At 33.3% G+C, this 16,743-nt stretch overlaps 1 protein-coding gene across 2 annotated transcripts in view; it reads left to right on the plus strand.

Moving 5' to 3' along the window:
• Window positions 1–16,743, plus strand: part of LOC111154979 (ArfGAP with coiled-coil, ankyrin repeat and PH domains 2) — a 168,484-nt gene that overhangs the window by 130,377 nt on the left and 21,364 nt on the right. For both annotated transcript variants that reach the window (XM_022514935.1, XM_022514936.1), the window contains exons 11-16: window positions 2,767–2,818; window positions 4,580–4,680; window positions 5,261–5,366; window positions 13,040–13,248; window positions 13,584–13,653; window positions 15,033–15,124. In XM_022514935.1, the coding sequence (XP_022370643.1) occupies window positions 2,767–2,818; window positions 4,580–4,680; window positions 5,261–5,366; window positions 13,040–13,248; window positions 13,584–13,653; window positions 15,033–15,124 (630 nt within the window). The remainder of the gene's footprint in view (window positions 1–2,766; window positions 2,819–4,579; window positions 4,681–5,260; window positions 5,367–13,039; window positions 13,249–13,583; window positions 13,654–15,032; window positions 15,125–16,743) is intronic.

Genomic DNA, 16,743 nt, shown 5'->3' on the forward strand with positions numbered 1-16,743 from the left:
TTTTTAATATTTTGGTCTTTTCTTCTTGGGACAAATTTAATTGAATTTGAAAGATAGTAGTGTACATGCTGAAGCTTTTAATTTTATTAAATGTTCACCTACTTGGCACATATATGAATTTCATTTTTATAGTTTTAGTGCGAAATCTAAGATTTAGTAGTTTGACTTTTACATTTTATTTTTGGTTTCAAGTGCAGTTCTAGGACTAATGATTATAAAATGGAAAAAGACACTTGATTTATTTTTTTAATACATTTTTTTCCTTTACTCCCACCATGTTTTGTTATCCTGAAGCTCTCATAGGTATTTAAATATCAATAATATCTGTTTATGAATTTAGTATTTTGGCCTAAAATCTTTATTGAGTTATTTCACTTTGGGATAGATCTAAAGTGGTGTATTATTTTTCTTAATGAACCAAGAAATTTTGCTGTTTAAAAAACAGTCTTATATTTTTGGCTTTGTGGTCAGTTTCTGAATTTTGTAGGATATAGTGTAGTAATCAGCTCAGTGCTTTCTAAAGTTGGTCTTTTTGATTATTTAATTATCTTAAAAAATGTTTTTTAAAGTTCATTTAAGTAATCTCTACACCTTACGTGGGACTTGAATTCATGACCCCAAGATGGATAGCTGCACACTCCTCCTCTGGCTCCCCTGAGCCAGCCAGGTGCCCTTATTGTTTGTTAAAGTAGCTCCAAAATACAGGTAACGTGAGCGTGAAATAAGTAACTTATCCTATACATCATAGGCTATGAACTGTCTCATTTTTTCCTTTTATTAGAAACGTTAATAATAACTAGTATTATCCCATAGGAGCAGTTTAAAAATTACTTTCCATCTTACTCAATTAAAGTTTTGATCAATGTAAATGAGTGTAGTTGACTCTTTTTTCTTTCTTTTTTTTTTAATGGCAGAGGAGGGGAGACAGTGTCATACAATATAGATTTTAGTAATCGAAAATTTTTTTCTGTATAGGATTTATTATGATTTTCTTCCTTAGGAAATGTTGTCAAAATTAAGATGAATTTATAGTGTCTTCCCTGAGTGTACAAAAAAATGATGATGTGAGAGAGTCACCCAGAAGCAGATAGATGGTAGGGAAACTGGATTTCAGAAACGTATATGATCTATAAAGTTAATAATCAGAGGAAATGCTCTCTGACCAAAAAAAAAAAAAAAAAATTTTTTTTTAATGTGGTGTTTTGTTCTTATTTTTCGAGGTTATTATCCTAAGATGCAGCAATTCAATAGAAATTTATTTTTTAAAGATCTTGGTAGCACAAATTTTACATGGTTATGTGGGTGTTTTCTATTGTGCAATAAAACTATAGTTTTTCATAGAATTATGTATGATTACTATACTGTAAAACATAAGAGTTGTTATTCGTATAGTTCACTCTACTTCAAATGATTTAAAAAAAACCATTTCGATCAATATCAGAGATTATTTCCATTGCATGTCATCCCATGTGGCAGGGCTGCACCATTTTGTTTGTTCATAGGTATTTCCTTTAACATTTCTAACCAACTATGTATCCCAAAGCAAAGAAACCCAGAAGTTCTTCCTTTTCTAGCCTTCCTCTTGATGATTGGTATTAGAGGCAAGTCACTTGGTTTTATCTAGATGCTTATTTAACAGATCTTTATTTTAATGGTAAAGGTGATACCTTTTGAAGTAGCAAGAAAACCTAACAGTCTGTCTAGCTTAAAACAGAAAAGCATCTAATCATTTTCACAGCTTTGGAGAATTAACTTAATTTTTTAAAATGGAAATCTAAGTATGTCTAAATACATTTTCTAGTGTTTTTTATTAGTATCAATGAAAAGGTAGAATCTCTATCTGCTAATAGATTAATAACTAATGTTTACAATAGAAATCATCTCACATGAAACTAATTTTAAAATAATGACTGAAATAGTTTTACCTTTCATGCTTGATGAGAATTTTTGCTTCTTTTTATGAATGGCTTTTGGCTGTTAATTTTTTTTTGTAAGTCTTTAGCTTCTTTTACCGTTTTAATAAATAAGAATTAGTAAATATGCCATACCATAGATTAGCTTTTTCTTCTAAAACAGATTGCAAGTAAATTGTTTGCCTAGTAATTTACAAGAACAAGCAGAACAATATAAATAGTTAGGTGAATCATTTTTAGTAATAACTTTTATTCTGCTTAGAAGTATTTTATATTAAAGTGAAGTCAAGTGAATTGGCGATTATCTCTTAATTGATATCAGTTCTAAAATGATTTAATTTCCTGTTTTGCTTAACAAATCAAACACTTGCTGAATTAGCTGTGGAAAGGTTGTAGACAAAACACCATTTAGTTCAGTGTTTTGCTGTATACAAATGGATCGTCTTTTAAAACATAAGTTTATTTCTACTTTATAATAGAAGCAATTATTTTGGGGGAAAGATTTTTAGTTATTTTTGAGTAACCTCAAAAAACTAATTTTTACTTTTTTATAATTATTTGGTGTTAGTGTAAAGGATAACAGCTGTTGTTAGGATATAAATTTCTGACCGAAAATGAATCAAAATACAATAACTTTATTTTCCTAGTCTGTGGTTTTAAAACTGTTTAAAATTATTGTTTACTTTCAGTAGTTATCTCATTGACATTAGTCCATATAAAATGAAACAAAACAGTGCACTTCTCAAAACATAATTATTATGAACTGAGTTTCTAGTACTTTCCCAAATATTTCATTTCTAACAACTGACCTAAATTATGTCTATGAAAACTTAATCTGTTTTTATTTATTTAGACGCTGGTTTTCAATACAGAACAATCAGTTGGTTTACCAGAAAAAGTTTAAGGTAGGTATTTTGTTCATTAAGTGAAAACCCAGTGAGTCCCCCATTTCAGTTCTCTGTTTATCTTGATAAAGCACTGAAGTCTTTAAATGCTCATGTATGCAAAATTATTTTATTAATTTTATGTTTAGGCATGTATAAGAGGACTCAAAAGTGGAAAGTATTAACTTTTGATTCTTAAAATAAGCAGAGTGATTTTGAATCCTGAATTCTTAACTCCTGGTTTTAAGACAGGTGTTTCTGGGCGCCTGGGTGGCTCAGTGGTATGGGCCGCTGCCTTCGGCTCGGGTCATGATCTCAGGGTCCTGGGATCGAGTCCCGCGTCGGGCTCTCTGCTCAGCAGGGAACCTGCTTCCCTTCCTCTCTCTCTGCCTGCCTCTCTGCCTACTTGTGATCTCTGTCTGTCAAATAAATAAATAAAATCTTTAAAAAAAAAAAAAAAAGACAGGTGTTTCTGTGTCCCAGGATTATTACTTTCATTTCTTTATTTTCTTTGACCAGTGTGTGACAGGAACAATACTACCATTCCACAGTAGTTTTTTTTGTTTTTTTTTGTTTTTTTTTCCACAGTATATTTTGAGACTGAAGGAAAGGGTGCCTTTTGAGAAACATCACGTAGGGCAAAGGTGATAATATGGAAATGTGAAATAAGACAGTAAGATTTAAGCTTGAAGTAATTTAAATAGAAACCTCTAAATTTGTTAATGCTGTTTTTATACATCTCTTCTCCTGAACCTTATTTTAAGGTTGAGGAATTTTTATTTATTGGAAAGACATACCATGATTACATGGCACCTGAGAATGTTAAAAATAATTAGGGAAAAAACCCCTTAGTCAATAGATGATTTTTACTTAGTTAGTCTTTGTGAATGACGTAGTCAACTGTACATTTATTTATTTATTTATTTACTTTTAAAAGATTTTATTTATTTGAGGGAGACACAAAGATAGTGACAGAGATAGTAAGAGAGAGCAGGAGGTAGGAGGAGAGGGAGAAGCAGGGGCTTTGCTGAGCCTGATCAGGACCTCAGTCAATCTGAAAACAGATGCTTAACCCACTGAGCCACCCATGCGCCCCTCAGCTGTTCATTTCAAATGCTTACTTTGCTCTTGAGATAAATCTGAAGTTTTATTTGCTTGTTTCTGTGCTAACAGGCTTATTCCACACAAATCCTTTGATCTAACTCAGTTCATCGTTTCTTCTGCTCTGATAAACTTGGTTTTGAGTTTATATTTTTATTAATTACTAGAAAAATGATAGAAGCTTCCTCATTTTTTTAGGTATTTTAAGAAGAATAGATAAGCTTTTTTTGTTGTTGTTATTTAAAACTTGACTATTAAAGGTTTCTTTTTTAGAGGAAAGTAGCTTTTATTATATATGTGTATGTGTGTGTGGGGTAACCAGGAGAGTAATGGATGTGAAAGAAAATGGAAGAAAATTAAATTTAGTAGGAAGCTAATGTTTATTGAGCACCTATTAATTAATTGCCAAGTGTTAGACTAAGCTCTTTACATATACTTCCATTTAATCCTTGTACAGCCATTTTATGAGACAGATAAAATTATGAACAGGACACAGTTACCTTTATTATATCTATATAAGAGTTGATAACTCCTATCTCTAAACCTAAATAAGATAAATATAAATCTTTAAAATTAGACCATTTATTCCAAGTGATATTTTAAAGTATGTTATTCTTGGTATTGGCAGTAGTATTTAAAAACTAAGTTGATAAACATGAGAGTTTTGTTTCCTTATTGTAGGATAACCCCACTGTGGTAGTAGAAGATCTCAGGCTCTGCACAGTGAAACACTGTGAAGATATAGAACGACGCTTCTGCTTTGAAGTAGTCTCTCCAACAAAGTAAGTGGTTTTAAAGAATGAGAGTTGCTTTTAAGTTTCTACCATTTATTTTAAAGAACTTTTCAGGATATTGAAACATTTGTGTTTTACTTGTGATTATGGTAGAGAGGGAAAAAAGTGCTTTAAAAGTAAATTTAATAATTAATGATTATAAGTATTACAGTGAGATATTTATGTAACTTCTACCCAATATCATTTTCTTTAAATTCTTTAAAGATTATTGATGTGGCCATATGAAAACTTTTTAGCTGTCTTGATTATGAACTGATGTCATATATCAGATCAATTTCTCTGATAACTATCATTTTACATTTCTACCCAATAGAAAAAATTAGTGTTATATTTGGTAAATTAAAAAAAAATTTTAATGGTCAGAGATTTGTGATTTTTTCCTAATAGGCAATTTATTTCATTTCTATTGACTTCTTCATGAACATACTATGTCCTAAAGATAGTTGAATAAAACATTTCAAAAGAAATTGCTTTTTATTAGAAAATTATTAAATAGCAAAGTAAACCTTGTTATTATTTGGAGGGGGGTTAACTTAGTGTCTGAGAAAACAATGTTATTTCCTTTTAGAAGTTGTATGCTTCAGGCAGATTCTGAAAAGCTGCGCCAGGCATGGATTAAGGCTGTTCAGACCAGTATTGCTACTGCTTATAGAGAGAAGGGTGATGAATCAGAGGTTAGTAAACAATATTGTAATACGAAATGATACATTGCCAAAAGTTCTTAATTTTAATTTCAACATTATGTGATACCATTTTTTAATGAATGATAAATTTTGAAATGAAAGAGGTTTTACTATGAAAATCTAGATTCAATTTATTTCTCTTTATTATTTTAATATATGTTTAATTCAGTATTTGAATATATATCCTAGACTATCATTAGGTATTCTAATGTAAGTATTTTTCCCAAAATATGTTATGTATTCTCATTAATAAAAATCAGTAAAAAAAATAAGAGACTAGTAATTAGTAAAAATCAAAAAAGGAAAGCTCAAATTGTGTCTGGTTGAAATCTCCCTGGATAGGATAAGATGAATTGAATGTGGAGTCTTGCGTCATAGCCTGGGTTCAGCTTCCCAGTGATTTTACAGACTTTTGAGAAAGGCCATTAGTAAGCTTTGAGAAATGGAACTTAATAATTCCTCTAGTAACTTCTTGAAAATGAGGCATTTGTGAGTCTGTGCATGTTTGAAAATGTCTTTATCCTCACATTTGTTTGATAGTTTGGTTGGGTTGGAGTTTCTAGATTGGAAATAATAATTCTTAAGAATTTAACAGCATTGTTTAGTTTCATCATTGCTGTTGGAGTCTTTCTTACTACTGACCTTTTTTTTTTATTGCTCCTCTCCAATTTTCCTGTTTTCTTTTTCTGGAATTTCTGGACTGATTTTATGATTTTTAAATTTTTTATGTGTTTTTGCTCTGCTTTCTCTGAGATTTTCTCAGTTAATCTCCCAAACCTTCTATTGAGTACTTTAGTTTTGTTAACACATATTAAATTTCCAGGAGTTTCTTTTTGTTTACTGAATGTTTATACATGTAAACCTGTTCTTTCTTCATGGATACAGCGTTAGATCTATGATTTTTAAACTTGGCTGCCTGTGACGATAACACAGGGATTAAAAAAAAAATCCTAATACATAGGTCCTACCCTAGAGTAATTAAATGGAGTTGGGATCCAGGAATATATATATATATATATATATATATATATATTTTTTTTTTTTTTTTAAAGATTTTATTTATTTATTTGACAGAGAGAGATCACAAGTAGGCAGAGAGGCAGAGAGAGAGGGGAAGCAGGCTCCCTGCTGAGCAGAGAGCCCAATGTGGGGCTCGATCCCAGGACTCTGAGATCATGACCCGAGCCGAAGGCAGAGGCTTAACCCATTGAGCCACCTAGGCATCCCCCAGGAATCAATATTTGAAAAGCTTCCTGGGTGATTTCCATATACAGGCAATGTTGAGAACTGTTGAGTCAAGAGGTTTTTCTTGGCTATCTGGTAATCTGTTCTGATTACAAGTTAAGGACTAAGCCTGTTTGGACACTCTCAAGAACATAGTTAGGACTTTGTTGACTATGTGCCTCTCTGAAGTCTGGACAATTTGTTGAGGAACAACCAGAGAGTTAGGTTCTTTGGAATCTTTTTAGCTGGTATGATTTCCAGAGAAGTCTCGACATCAGTCTCCTGCAGAGGGGTAAGGGTCTGCTGGGAACTAGTTGCCAGGGATCTCAGTATTCAGTGTGTATATGTTCATTTAATCTTCTGCCTTCCACTTTCAGGTAAATCCTATCCACAGACCCTGTTTTACTTCCTCAGAGTATAAAATAAAATTCTAGTTATTTGTGTTTATGTGTGGAAGCAGTCCCAAAATGGCATGGAATTGGGGAAGGCACTTTGGGATCTACCTGTTCTTTCCACAGTCATTTCTCCCACTTTGGTTCCCACTTCTACGGTTAACTGGTATAAATCCTTGAGCCCTTTGAGTATCATGTAATGTAAATTCATGAACTCAGATTTTTACTTACTTCCATAGTAAGATTTGGCCTTGGTATACTTAGTTACTATTCATCGAACCATCTTCCAGCTTTCAAAATTTTGTTGCTGTTATTTGCTTTTCTGTTTTCCCTATTTTTGTGGGTAAATGCCTTAAAAAAAAAAAAAAACTAAGAAATCCCCACAAGAGCTTTCTAAGTAGACTATAGTCATCATCTCATTTCATGCCTAATAGTAATTTTTTAATATCATCTATTACCCCGTCTATATTCAGGAGTCCCCAGTTGTCCTAAAAATGTCTTCTGCCACCTATTTATAAAGTAGCATCTTGTGTATGACTGGGCATTGCATCTGCTTGTTATGTCTCTCAGGTCTTTCAGTCTAGAGCAAGGCCTTCTTTTAATGACAATGACTTACTGAAGAGATAAAGTTAGTTATCCTATAGAATTTCAACTGATACAATTCCATCGTAGATGGTATGTATACTTCACGTTGCAACAGGAGACACCAAGTACTTGGTTATCCAGTCATTCATTGCTAATGCTGTAAGGCTTCTGTGTGAAGATGAGGTAGCCACATTGGATTAGAAGGATGACAATATGATTCCTCCACTGTAAAGTTACATTTTCTCCCATTTTCCCAGTTTACTTTGTTACTTTGTATAGTAACTCTATTTTGTGTTATTTTGATCCTGTAAGATCTAATCCCCCTCCAACCATTCATCTAATGGTTTTACAGATGAATTTGTGATTTCATTAGGAATTGCGAAATGCTGGTTCTCTAATTCTGTCATCCCATCTATATTGATTAACTTGAATCTTACATTAATATAGCTTTTGTTTATCAGCTGGAGCTAGTTACTGTAATAAAGTGCTTGATTTTTTTCTTTTAATTACCACATTTGGTTACCTTATTAGCTACCTCAGGGAGGACAGATATCTAATTTTTTGGTTATTGTTATAAACTCATGGATTTTTGTAAGTACAATAGGTCCCAATTAATTACAGTAATTACTCATTTTTACAAAATTATTTGAGTATGGTTGACACACAGTGTTGTATTAGTTTAGATATAGAACACAGTGATTCAACAACTCTATCCATTACCCTGTGCTCACCATATTCACCATACAGTGTTACTACAATACCATTAACTGTATTATCTGTGCTATACCTTTTATCTCTGTGACTTACTCATTCCATAACTGGAAGCCTTTATCTACCACTCCCTTTCCCATTTTGCCTATTTCCCCCACTCACTCCTCTCTGGCAACCATTAGTTTGTTCTCTATAGGTCTATTTCTGCTTTTTGTTTGTATTTTTATTCATTTATTTTGTTTCTTAGATTCTACATATATATGAAATCATACAGTATTTGTCTTTCTTCATCTGATTTATTTCACCCTAGTATAATACCCTTTGGGTTCATGCATGCTGTTACAAATGGTACGATCTCATCCCTTTTTGTGGCCTCATAATATTCCTGTGTGTGTGTGTGTGTGTGTGTGTGTACACATACATATCTTCTTTATCCATTCATCTATTGATAGATCCTTGGATTGCTTCCATATCTTGGCTGTTGTAAATAATACTGCAGTAAACAGGGCTGCATATATCTTCTTGAATTAACATTTTTATTTCTTTGGGGTAAATAGCCAGTAGTGGAATTATTAGGTCATGTAGTATTTCTATTTTTAATTTTTTGAGGAACCTTCATACTGTTTATCAGAGTGGCTACACCAGTTTACATTCCCACCAACCATATACAAGCAGTCTTTTTTCTCCACGTCCTTACCAACACTTGTTATTTCTTTTTTATTTTAGCCATTCTGACAGGTGTAAGGTGATACCTCATTGTGGTTTTGATTTTCATTTCCCTGATGAGGCATCCGTATTGGTAAGGAAAAAGTTAAACTGTTACTCTTTGCAGATGATGTGATACTATACATAGAAAGGCCTAAAGATGTCACCAAAAAACTACTAGAAGTAATAGATGAATTTAGTAAAATTGGAGGATAAAAAGTACCCAGAAATTAGTTGTATGTCTATACACTAACAATGAAGTAGCAGAAAGAAATTGAGAAAACAATTCCATTTACAATTATACCAAAAAGAATAAAATACTCAGGAATAAACTTAATCAAGACGGCCCTATACTCTGAAAGCTATAAAATACTGATGAAAGAAATTGAAGAGAAGTCAGATAAATGGAAAGCTATTTCATGCTCATGGATTAGAAGAATTAATATTGTTAAAATGTTCATAATACCCAAAGCAATCTACAAATTTAGTACAATCCCTGTCAAAATGCCAACAGCATTTTTCATGGAACTAGAACAAATAGTGCTAAAATTTGTATGGAGCCATAAAAGATCCTGAATAGCCAAAGCAATCTTGTGAAGGAAGAACAAAGCTACAGGTATCACAATTCCACATTTGAAGATACACTACAAAGCTGAATGGTACTGGCACAAAAATAGACACATCAATGGAACAAAATATAGAGCCCCAGAGATAAACCTACACTTCTGTGGTCAGTTAATCTATGACAAAGGAGGCAAGCATATACAATGGGGAAAAGGCAGTCTCTTCAATAAATGGTATTGGGAAAACTGGACAGCACATGCAAAAAGAAACTGGACCACTTTCTAACACCACACACATAAACAAACTCAAAATGGATTAAAGATCTAAATGTAATACCTGAAATCATTAAACTCCTAAGAGAACATAAGCAACAATATCTTTGACATTGGCCACAATAACATTTTTCTAGATATATCTCCTAAGGCAAGGAGAAGAAAAGCAGTAACTACTGGAAATACATCAAAATGAAAAGCTTTTGCACAGTGAAGGAAATCATCAATAAAATAGAAAAGCAACCTGCTGAATGAGAGAAGCTATTTGTAAAAGATATGTCCAATAAGGGGTGAAGATCTAAAAGATACAAAGAACTTATACAACCCAACACTAAAACCCCCACAAATAATCTGATTAAAAATGGGCAGAGGACCTGAATAGACATTTTTCCAAAGAAGACATACAGATGGCCAACATATACATGAAAAGACGTTCAATATCAGTTTTTTTTTTTTATGTTCAGATTATTTATCACAGCTTTGTCCAATCAAAGCTCAGGATAATGCCTTCTAATAATTTTTTTCTGGTTTTTAACAAGGTTTTGTGAGGGAACAAAATTACGTTTGCATCCAGATCATCTTGATGAAGAAGCTGGTAGTATTGCTGAAATACCGGTTATGAAAAATCATACACTAGAAATAATAGGGATTACAGAAAAAATAGAGATAGGGCTGTCCTGAAAAACCATGTGAGTTTGTAACTAGAATACTTGCAGGAATTTTAGAGTCTCAGTAAAAATACTAGAAGAGTTAAATTAGTAATAAATGAATACTACAGCATAATAGGACTTAACTTTAAAAATTGATGAAGATAGCATAATGGAAGGGTATGGAAGGGTTGAGCCTACTCAGTTATGGTGACAAAGGCAAAACACATAAAGATCAGAGAGAATGAATGCAGCACACACTTTTGAGTCCAAGCACATAGCCAAAATGAGCCAAAAAGAATGGAAGGAATGAGTGTCATATTTATTCCTTCGTTCCTGGAGGCAGCTAGCCCAGGTTCTGCTGTGTAGTAGTATACTTTGCTTTCAGTTTCTTTAATTTGGTGCAAAAACATTAGTTTCTATAAACTGGGAATGACCCAACAAGATTTCTGTATTATATTGACATCTTTTTCCTATCTGATAATTGCTTATGAGGTAATTCACATTATTGAACATATTCTAGTAAAACAGTTTTAAAAAATTTTGAATCGTATCAAATTTACAGACAAGTTCCAAGTATTGTACAAATAACTGCCCCCGCCACCACAAACTGTTTCAGGGTAAGTTTCTAGCATAATGCCCAACTTGTTTAAGTGTTACTTACCACACTCTAGGACATTTCTCTCATAAAACCACAGTGCTGCCATCATAATCAGGAAATGAACATTGATACATGGCTATAGTTTAGTTCCCAAACATCTTTAAGTTTCACAGTTGTCCCAGTAATATGCTTTAGAGCTGTAAGATCCAGTCCAGAAGCACAGGTAACATTAGATGCCACGGCTTAGTTTCCTTCCCTCAGGAATAGTCCCTCAGTCTTACTTTGACCTTCTTGACCTTGATAGTTTTGAAGCTAATGAGTTATTTTATGAAATGTCCATCATTGTGAGTTTGATCTTTACTCTCAAGGTTACGCATCTTTGGCAGGTATGTTGTATAAATGATGTTGTGTTCTTCTAAGTGCATACTCAGGCGGCACATAACTTTGATTTGTCTCATTATTGGTGATGTTAACTTTGCTTGATGAAGGTGGTGTTTGCTAGACTTTTGTACTATAATAGTTCCTTTGTAGATAATAAGTATTTTGTAAGAGAGGTACTTTGAGACTATGTGAATATTCTGTTCCTCATCAGGCTTTAAATGTTATTTAATTATGTCAGTATAGACCACTGTTTTATTCAATGTGTTATAATCCATTACTATCATTGTTTGTTTTGCTGTTCAAATTGACCCAGGTTTGGGTGCCTGGGTGGCTTAGTCAGTTAAGCATCTGCCTCTGGCTCAGGTCATGATCCCAGGATCCCAGGGTCCTGGGATCGAGTGCCACATTGGGCTTCTCCCTCTCCCTCTGCCTCCCCCCAACCCCTGCCATGCTTGTGTGCTCCCTCTCTCTCAAATAAATAAATTCTTTAAAAAATTGACCCAAATGTGTCCAGTGGAACCCCGGCTTCTGTATCCTTTTTACGTGTTCCCATCAATCTGAGTTGCTCCTTACTTTCTAGCATGATGAGATATTCTGGGTTCATCTTGCACTTTCTCTGCATCAGTGCTAAGATCAGCAGTTTTACCAAAGAGCCCTAGTTCCTTTTGCTGGTGAATGGCTTTTAGAAACCAATGAAGGAATATATGTATGCATTTACACATAGACATGTTTACATATGTTTATCTTTATGTTTATATTGAAAACCATTAGTGTGTCTCTTGTATCTCCAGTTATAAGCACACACAACAGGGTTTTGTTTTAATTCTCTCCCTTTCCATATAAATAAATGGCTCCCTTTCATTTTTAACATGTTTACTTGTATGATCAGTCCCCCTATATGTAACAAACATCCTTTTTTCCTGCCTACTGCCCCTCCTCGGGCTCTGGCACCTCACACTAGTGCTTTCTTCTCCTTCCTTAGTCTCTCACTTGTCTTGCTGGGAATATAATTGTAATTATGTAATTGATTTATTCTTTAGTAAAGCCATACCATTTCTAGTTATTCACTGCAGTAATCAAAACAATTTGCTTGCAGTTCATTGAATACTTCAGAAAAACTTGGTATCAAATAATAATAATTTTATTCTTGAGTCTTAATAGTTTAAATGTCTTAATAAACATTTATGAAATGTTTATTTCATCTGTCTTGATATTGCTTGTTAAATAAGTGTTTCCCTTTCTCTCCACCCTCATATCTTATACATGTGTTCATTATGCATTTATTATATGTATACATATTTGTATTAAATATAAATTAAATGTAAATATATATTTATTTACATAAATATAGATATCATTTCCAACATTTATGTTTCTTCTGGCAAGACTAAATGCCAGTTGATGGAGGAATCTATACCTTTTTATCCTTATTTGTAATGCCTACAACAGTGCCTGGCTTAGACCCATCATAAGCCTTCAGTTTATTGATTGGAAGTTTTTGTTTGGAGCAGGTAATGTGTAGCATAGTATTGCAGTCTTTTTTTTTTTTTTCTTTTAAACAAATAATTCTTTATTCTTTTAGAAGCTGGATAAGAAATCATCTCCATCCACAGGAAGCCTAGATTCTGGAAATGAGTCAAAAGATAAATTATTGAAAGGAGAAAGTGCACTGCAGCGAGTCCAGTGTATTCCTGGCAATGCCAGCTGTTGTGACTGTGGTCTGGCAGATCCACGGTGGGCCAGCATCAACCTGGGCATCACCCTGTGTATCGAGTGTTCTGGAATTCACCGGTAGGTAGGCCTGTATAGGGTGACAGACTTCTTTGGGATAAATACACATAGTAAATTATCACGTCCCATTGGTTACAGGAACTTTTCCACTTGTCTTAATGTGACTGCCATTTGTATCTTCGTAACTTTTGTACAGTGAATAAAATTCTGCTTTGTGGAATGCCTGAGAGGACTTTGTTTTACTATTTATTATTAGTCAGAAGAGCCCTCCTTATTTCCATACACGTTGAGGGCTGTGTTAGCAACTATGTTCCATTAAAAGAGAAATAATTTGAATAATATGCAAATAGAGGCTTGATAGCTTTATATATTAATACAGTCTTTTTTCCCTCTAGGAGTCTTGGAGTTCATTTTTCAAAAGTACGATCTTTAACTTTAGACACATGGGAGCCTGAGCTTTTAAAGGTAAAATACATACTTGTTTAAAAATAGTTCAGATTTCCACATAAACGATCAGGATTTTAGAATCTTGATTTATAAAATGTATGAGTGTCTCAGTGCTAACAATAAACTAAATTTATTGGAACACATCTGAGGCTATTTGGTAAATCTGGTGTTTTCATTACTGGGTTTTTAAATTGCTAAGTTTATGTAGCACTTTTAATTGCAAGTCACTTCACCTTTTAAGGAAAACTGTTTTCCTACATTTTTATGTTTTCTCAAAAAAACCTTCAATTCTGTGTCTTAATTTTAATCTTTCATTTGTTAAAAGTATAACAGAGATATGAGTGTGCTCCAGAGTGGATTGGTATAGCATGTTGTTATCATTGGGCCCTTTTAGCATAGGACCATTTGCAGATTTAGATTTCTGAAGGAAGTAGGCATCAAACTAAGACATCCTTTCATCTTGTGTAAGGATGAAGCCTTGTGCACAAATTCATATCTATGAAAATGTCATAAATCATTTAGACCACAATTAGGTTTCTGATAAATAAAACTCATATTGTTTAATAATATATTCTTTTTAATTCCCACCATTTAGTTTACCATATTGTAAAAAAAAAATATATATATATATATATATATATGGTAGTTTAAAGATTATAATATACTCTGCATTTATTTCTGTGTGAAATTGTGTTCTTAATGTACTTATATTTTTATTTCAATCCATAGATAAACTGGTAATCCTCTCAATTATGTAAAGTAAAACATTTGCTTTGTGGAATTACTGTGTAAACATCTGGATGAAAATGATAAATTGGCTCCTATGGTAGAGCCCTATTAAGATAGTTTCTATGAACTGTTATGAATTCAAAAGAAGAAAGTGGGGGATGAGAGGTAGAAACCTAATTTTTTGGCATCAGTTTTATAGCTATAAACTTAATAGATTCAATTTTTAAAATTTGGTTGAAATGCAGTCTGGTACATTATATATAACCACAAGTTTTAAACAAAATATTTTGAAATTCTTATATATTATATGTAAGGAGAAAATAGTTTATTTGTATTTTAACACTTAACCTGTTTGGCCTTTTTTCATTTGATTTACCAAGCATTGTGAATAATATGCAGCATTGTACTAGCCATAGTTGAGGGAAGGTGAGTCAGGAGAAACCCTTTCTTGTAAGAGTGGTGGTCTTCCAGGGGGAGAAATTCTGTTAATGGCAAAATGAGGATATTGCTCTTAGTCCTTGTCTTAATTTGTTTTAACTTTAAATGTCTTTGTGGGATGAACATTGGCGGGATATGCAAAAGGAATGAGTTAATTGTACTTGTTTTAAGGACTTTTATAGTATTTTTAGGAATTTGTAGCTTATTTTTCTATTTTCCTGCCAAAACAGCTTATGTGTGAGTTGGGAAATGATGTTATAAATCGAGTTTATGAAGCTAAAGTGGAAAAAATGGGAATAAAGAAACCACAACCGGGGCAAAGGTACTATTTCAGTTGTCTCCATGCTTTTTTTTTCATAAGCAGGAATATAGCTATGATTTTATTTCACTATAATCGATATGTAATATTGAGACAGACTTTTTAGAAGAGAATGTTAAAATATGGCTTTCTCTTTCTTGGGTACATCTTAGATAATTTTTTTTTTTTTTAAGATTTTATTTATTTGTCAGAGAGAGAGGGAGAGAGAGCGAGTGCAGGCAGACAGAATGGCAGGCAGAGGCAGAGGGAGAAGCGGGCTCCCTGCTGAGCAAGGACCCCGATGTGGGACTCGATCCCAGGGCGCTGGGATCATGACCTGAGCCCAAGGCAGCTGCTTAACCAACTGAGCCACCCAGGCGTCCCAGATAATTATTTTTTATTGATTAGATAATCAACTGTGGGCTTCAGATGAGAATCTTAACTATTGAAAGTCTCTACATAGAATATAAAAGCCCTTAGCAGTTAAAGTATATCAATTCTGTTATTGGCCTTTATAAAGAGAAATCTGTTTATTAATGTTTCTCAGGATCAACTTTCTATTATCAACAATGAATGAATAGTTTCACATTGTTTGACTTTGTTCAATAAATATCTGTTAAGGGGTGCCTGGGTGGCTTAGTTGGTTGAGTGTCCAGCTCTTGATTTCAGCTCAGGTCGTGGTCTCGGGGGTCAGGGATCTAGCCCTGCTTATGGCTCTGCACTGGTCATGGAGTTTGCTTGAGATTCTCTTCCTCTTACTTGGCCCCCCTCCCTACCAAGGTCATGCTCTCTCTCTCTCATTAAAAAAAATAATAATATATGTATCTATATCTATATATGTATATATATCTATTAATCATATACTCGGTACATGGCATTATGATGTTAAAGAATTAAAGGTGAAAGGGTAACTTCGGGTAGGGGAGAATACTTAATTGTGTGTTTGAAATTAATACTTCCAATTCTATATATTGAGGCTCATAGAATGAAGCGGCTAGGAGTGCCCTCAAGGTACATAATTTGTTTTTATTGTTGATGTTGCTTTTAGTCTTTATGATTCTTTATTTTTAACATTAAATTTTTTTTTGCCATAATCCTATGTGCCATAATCCTATTTAAAGATTTATTCATTTGAGAGAGAGCGCATGCACAAGCAGGGAAAAAGGGCAGAGGGAGAGGGAAAAGCAGGCTCCCTGCTGAACAGGAAGCCTGACAGTGGCCTGAATCTCAGAACCCAAGGATCATGACCTGAGCCAAAGGCAGATGTTTAACTGACTGAGCCACCCAGGTGCCCCTATGTATAATCAATATTATTTTAAAGTTATTGCTGTCTGAACTGTTATCACTTGAGATTATTTGCTAACACATGGCCAAATTATTTCAGACCTTGAAATATTTTTCGATTTTAACCAAAGATTTAACTATTTTGAAAGGATATAAATAGGAAAAAGTATAGAATAGACTTGGCATTTTCTGATTGTATCAGAAAAGTTTAAAACGTGAAATTTTTTCTTTCCCTTTAATTAGAACTGCTATGTTGCTTTAAAGTAGTTGTCTTAGGGAAAATTATGACTGACAATAGTGATAGTAGATCTGTTGATGTTGTCTATTGAAGTAAAATGAAATTAAAGTTAATTTCTATA

Source organism: Enhydra lutris, unplaced genomic scaffold (genome assembly GCF_002288905.1).
Source record: "Enhydra lutris kenyoni isolate GAN:26980312 unplaced genomic scaffold, ASM228890v2 scaffoldscaffold39, whole genome shotgun sequence".
NCBI classification, from domain to species: Eukaryota; Metazoa; Chordata; class Mammalia; order Carnivora; family Mustelidae; genus Enhydra; species Enhydra lutris.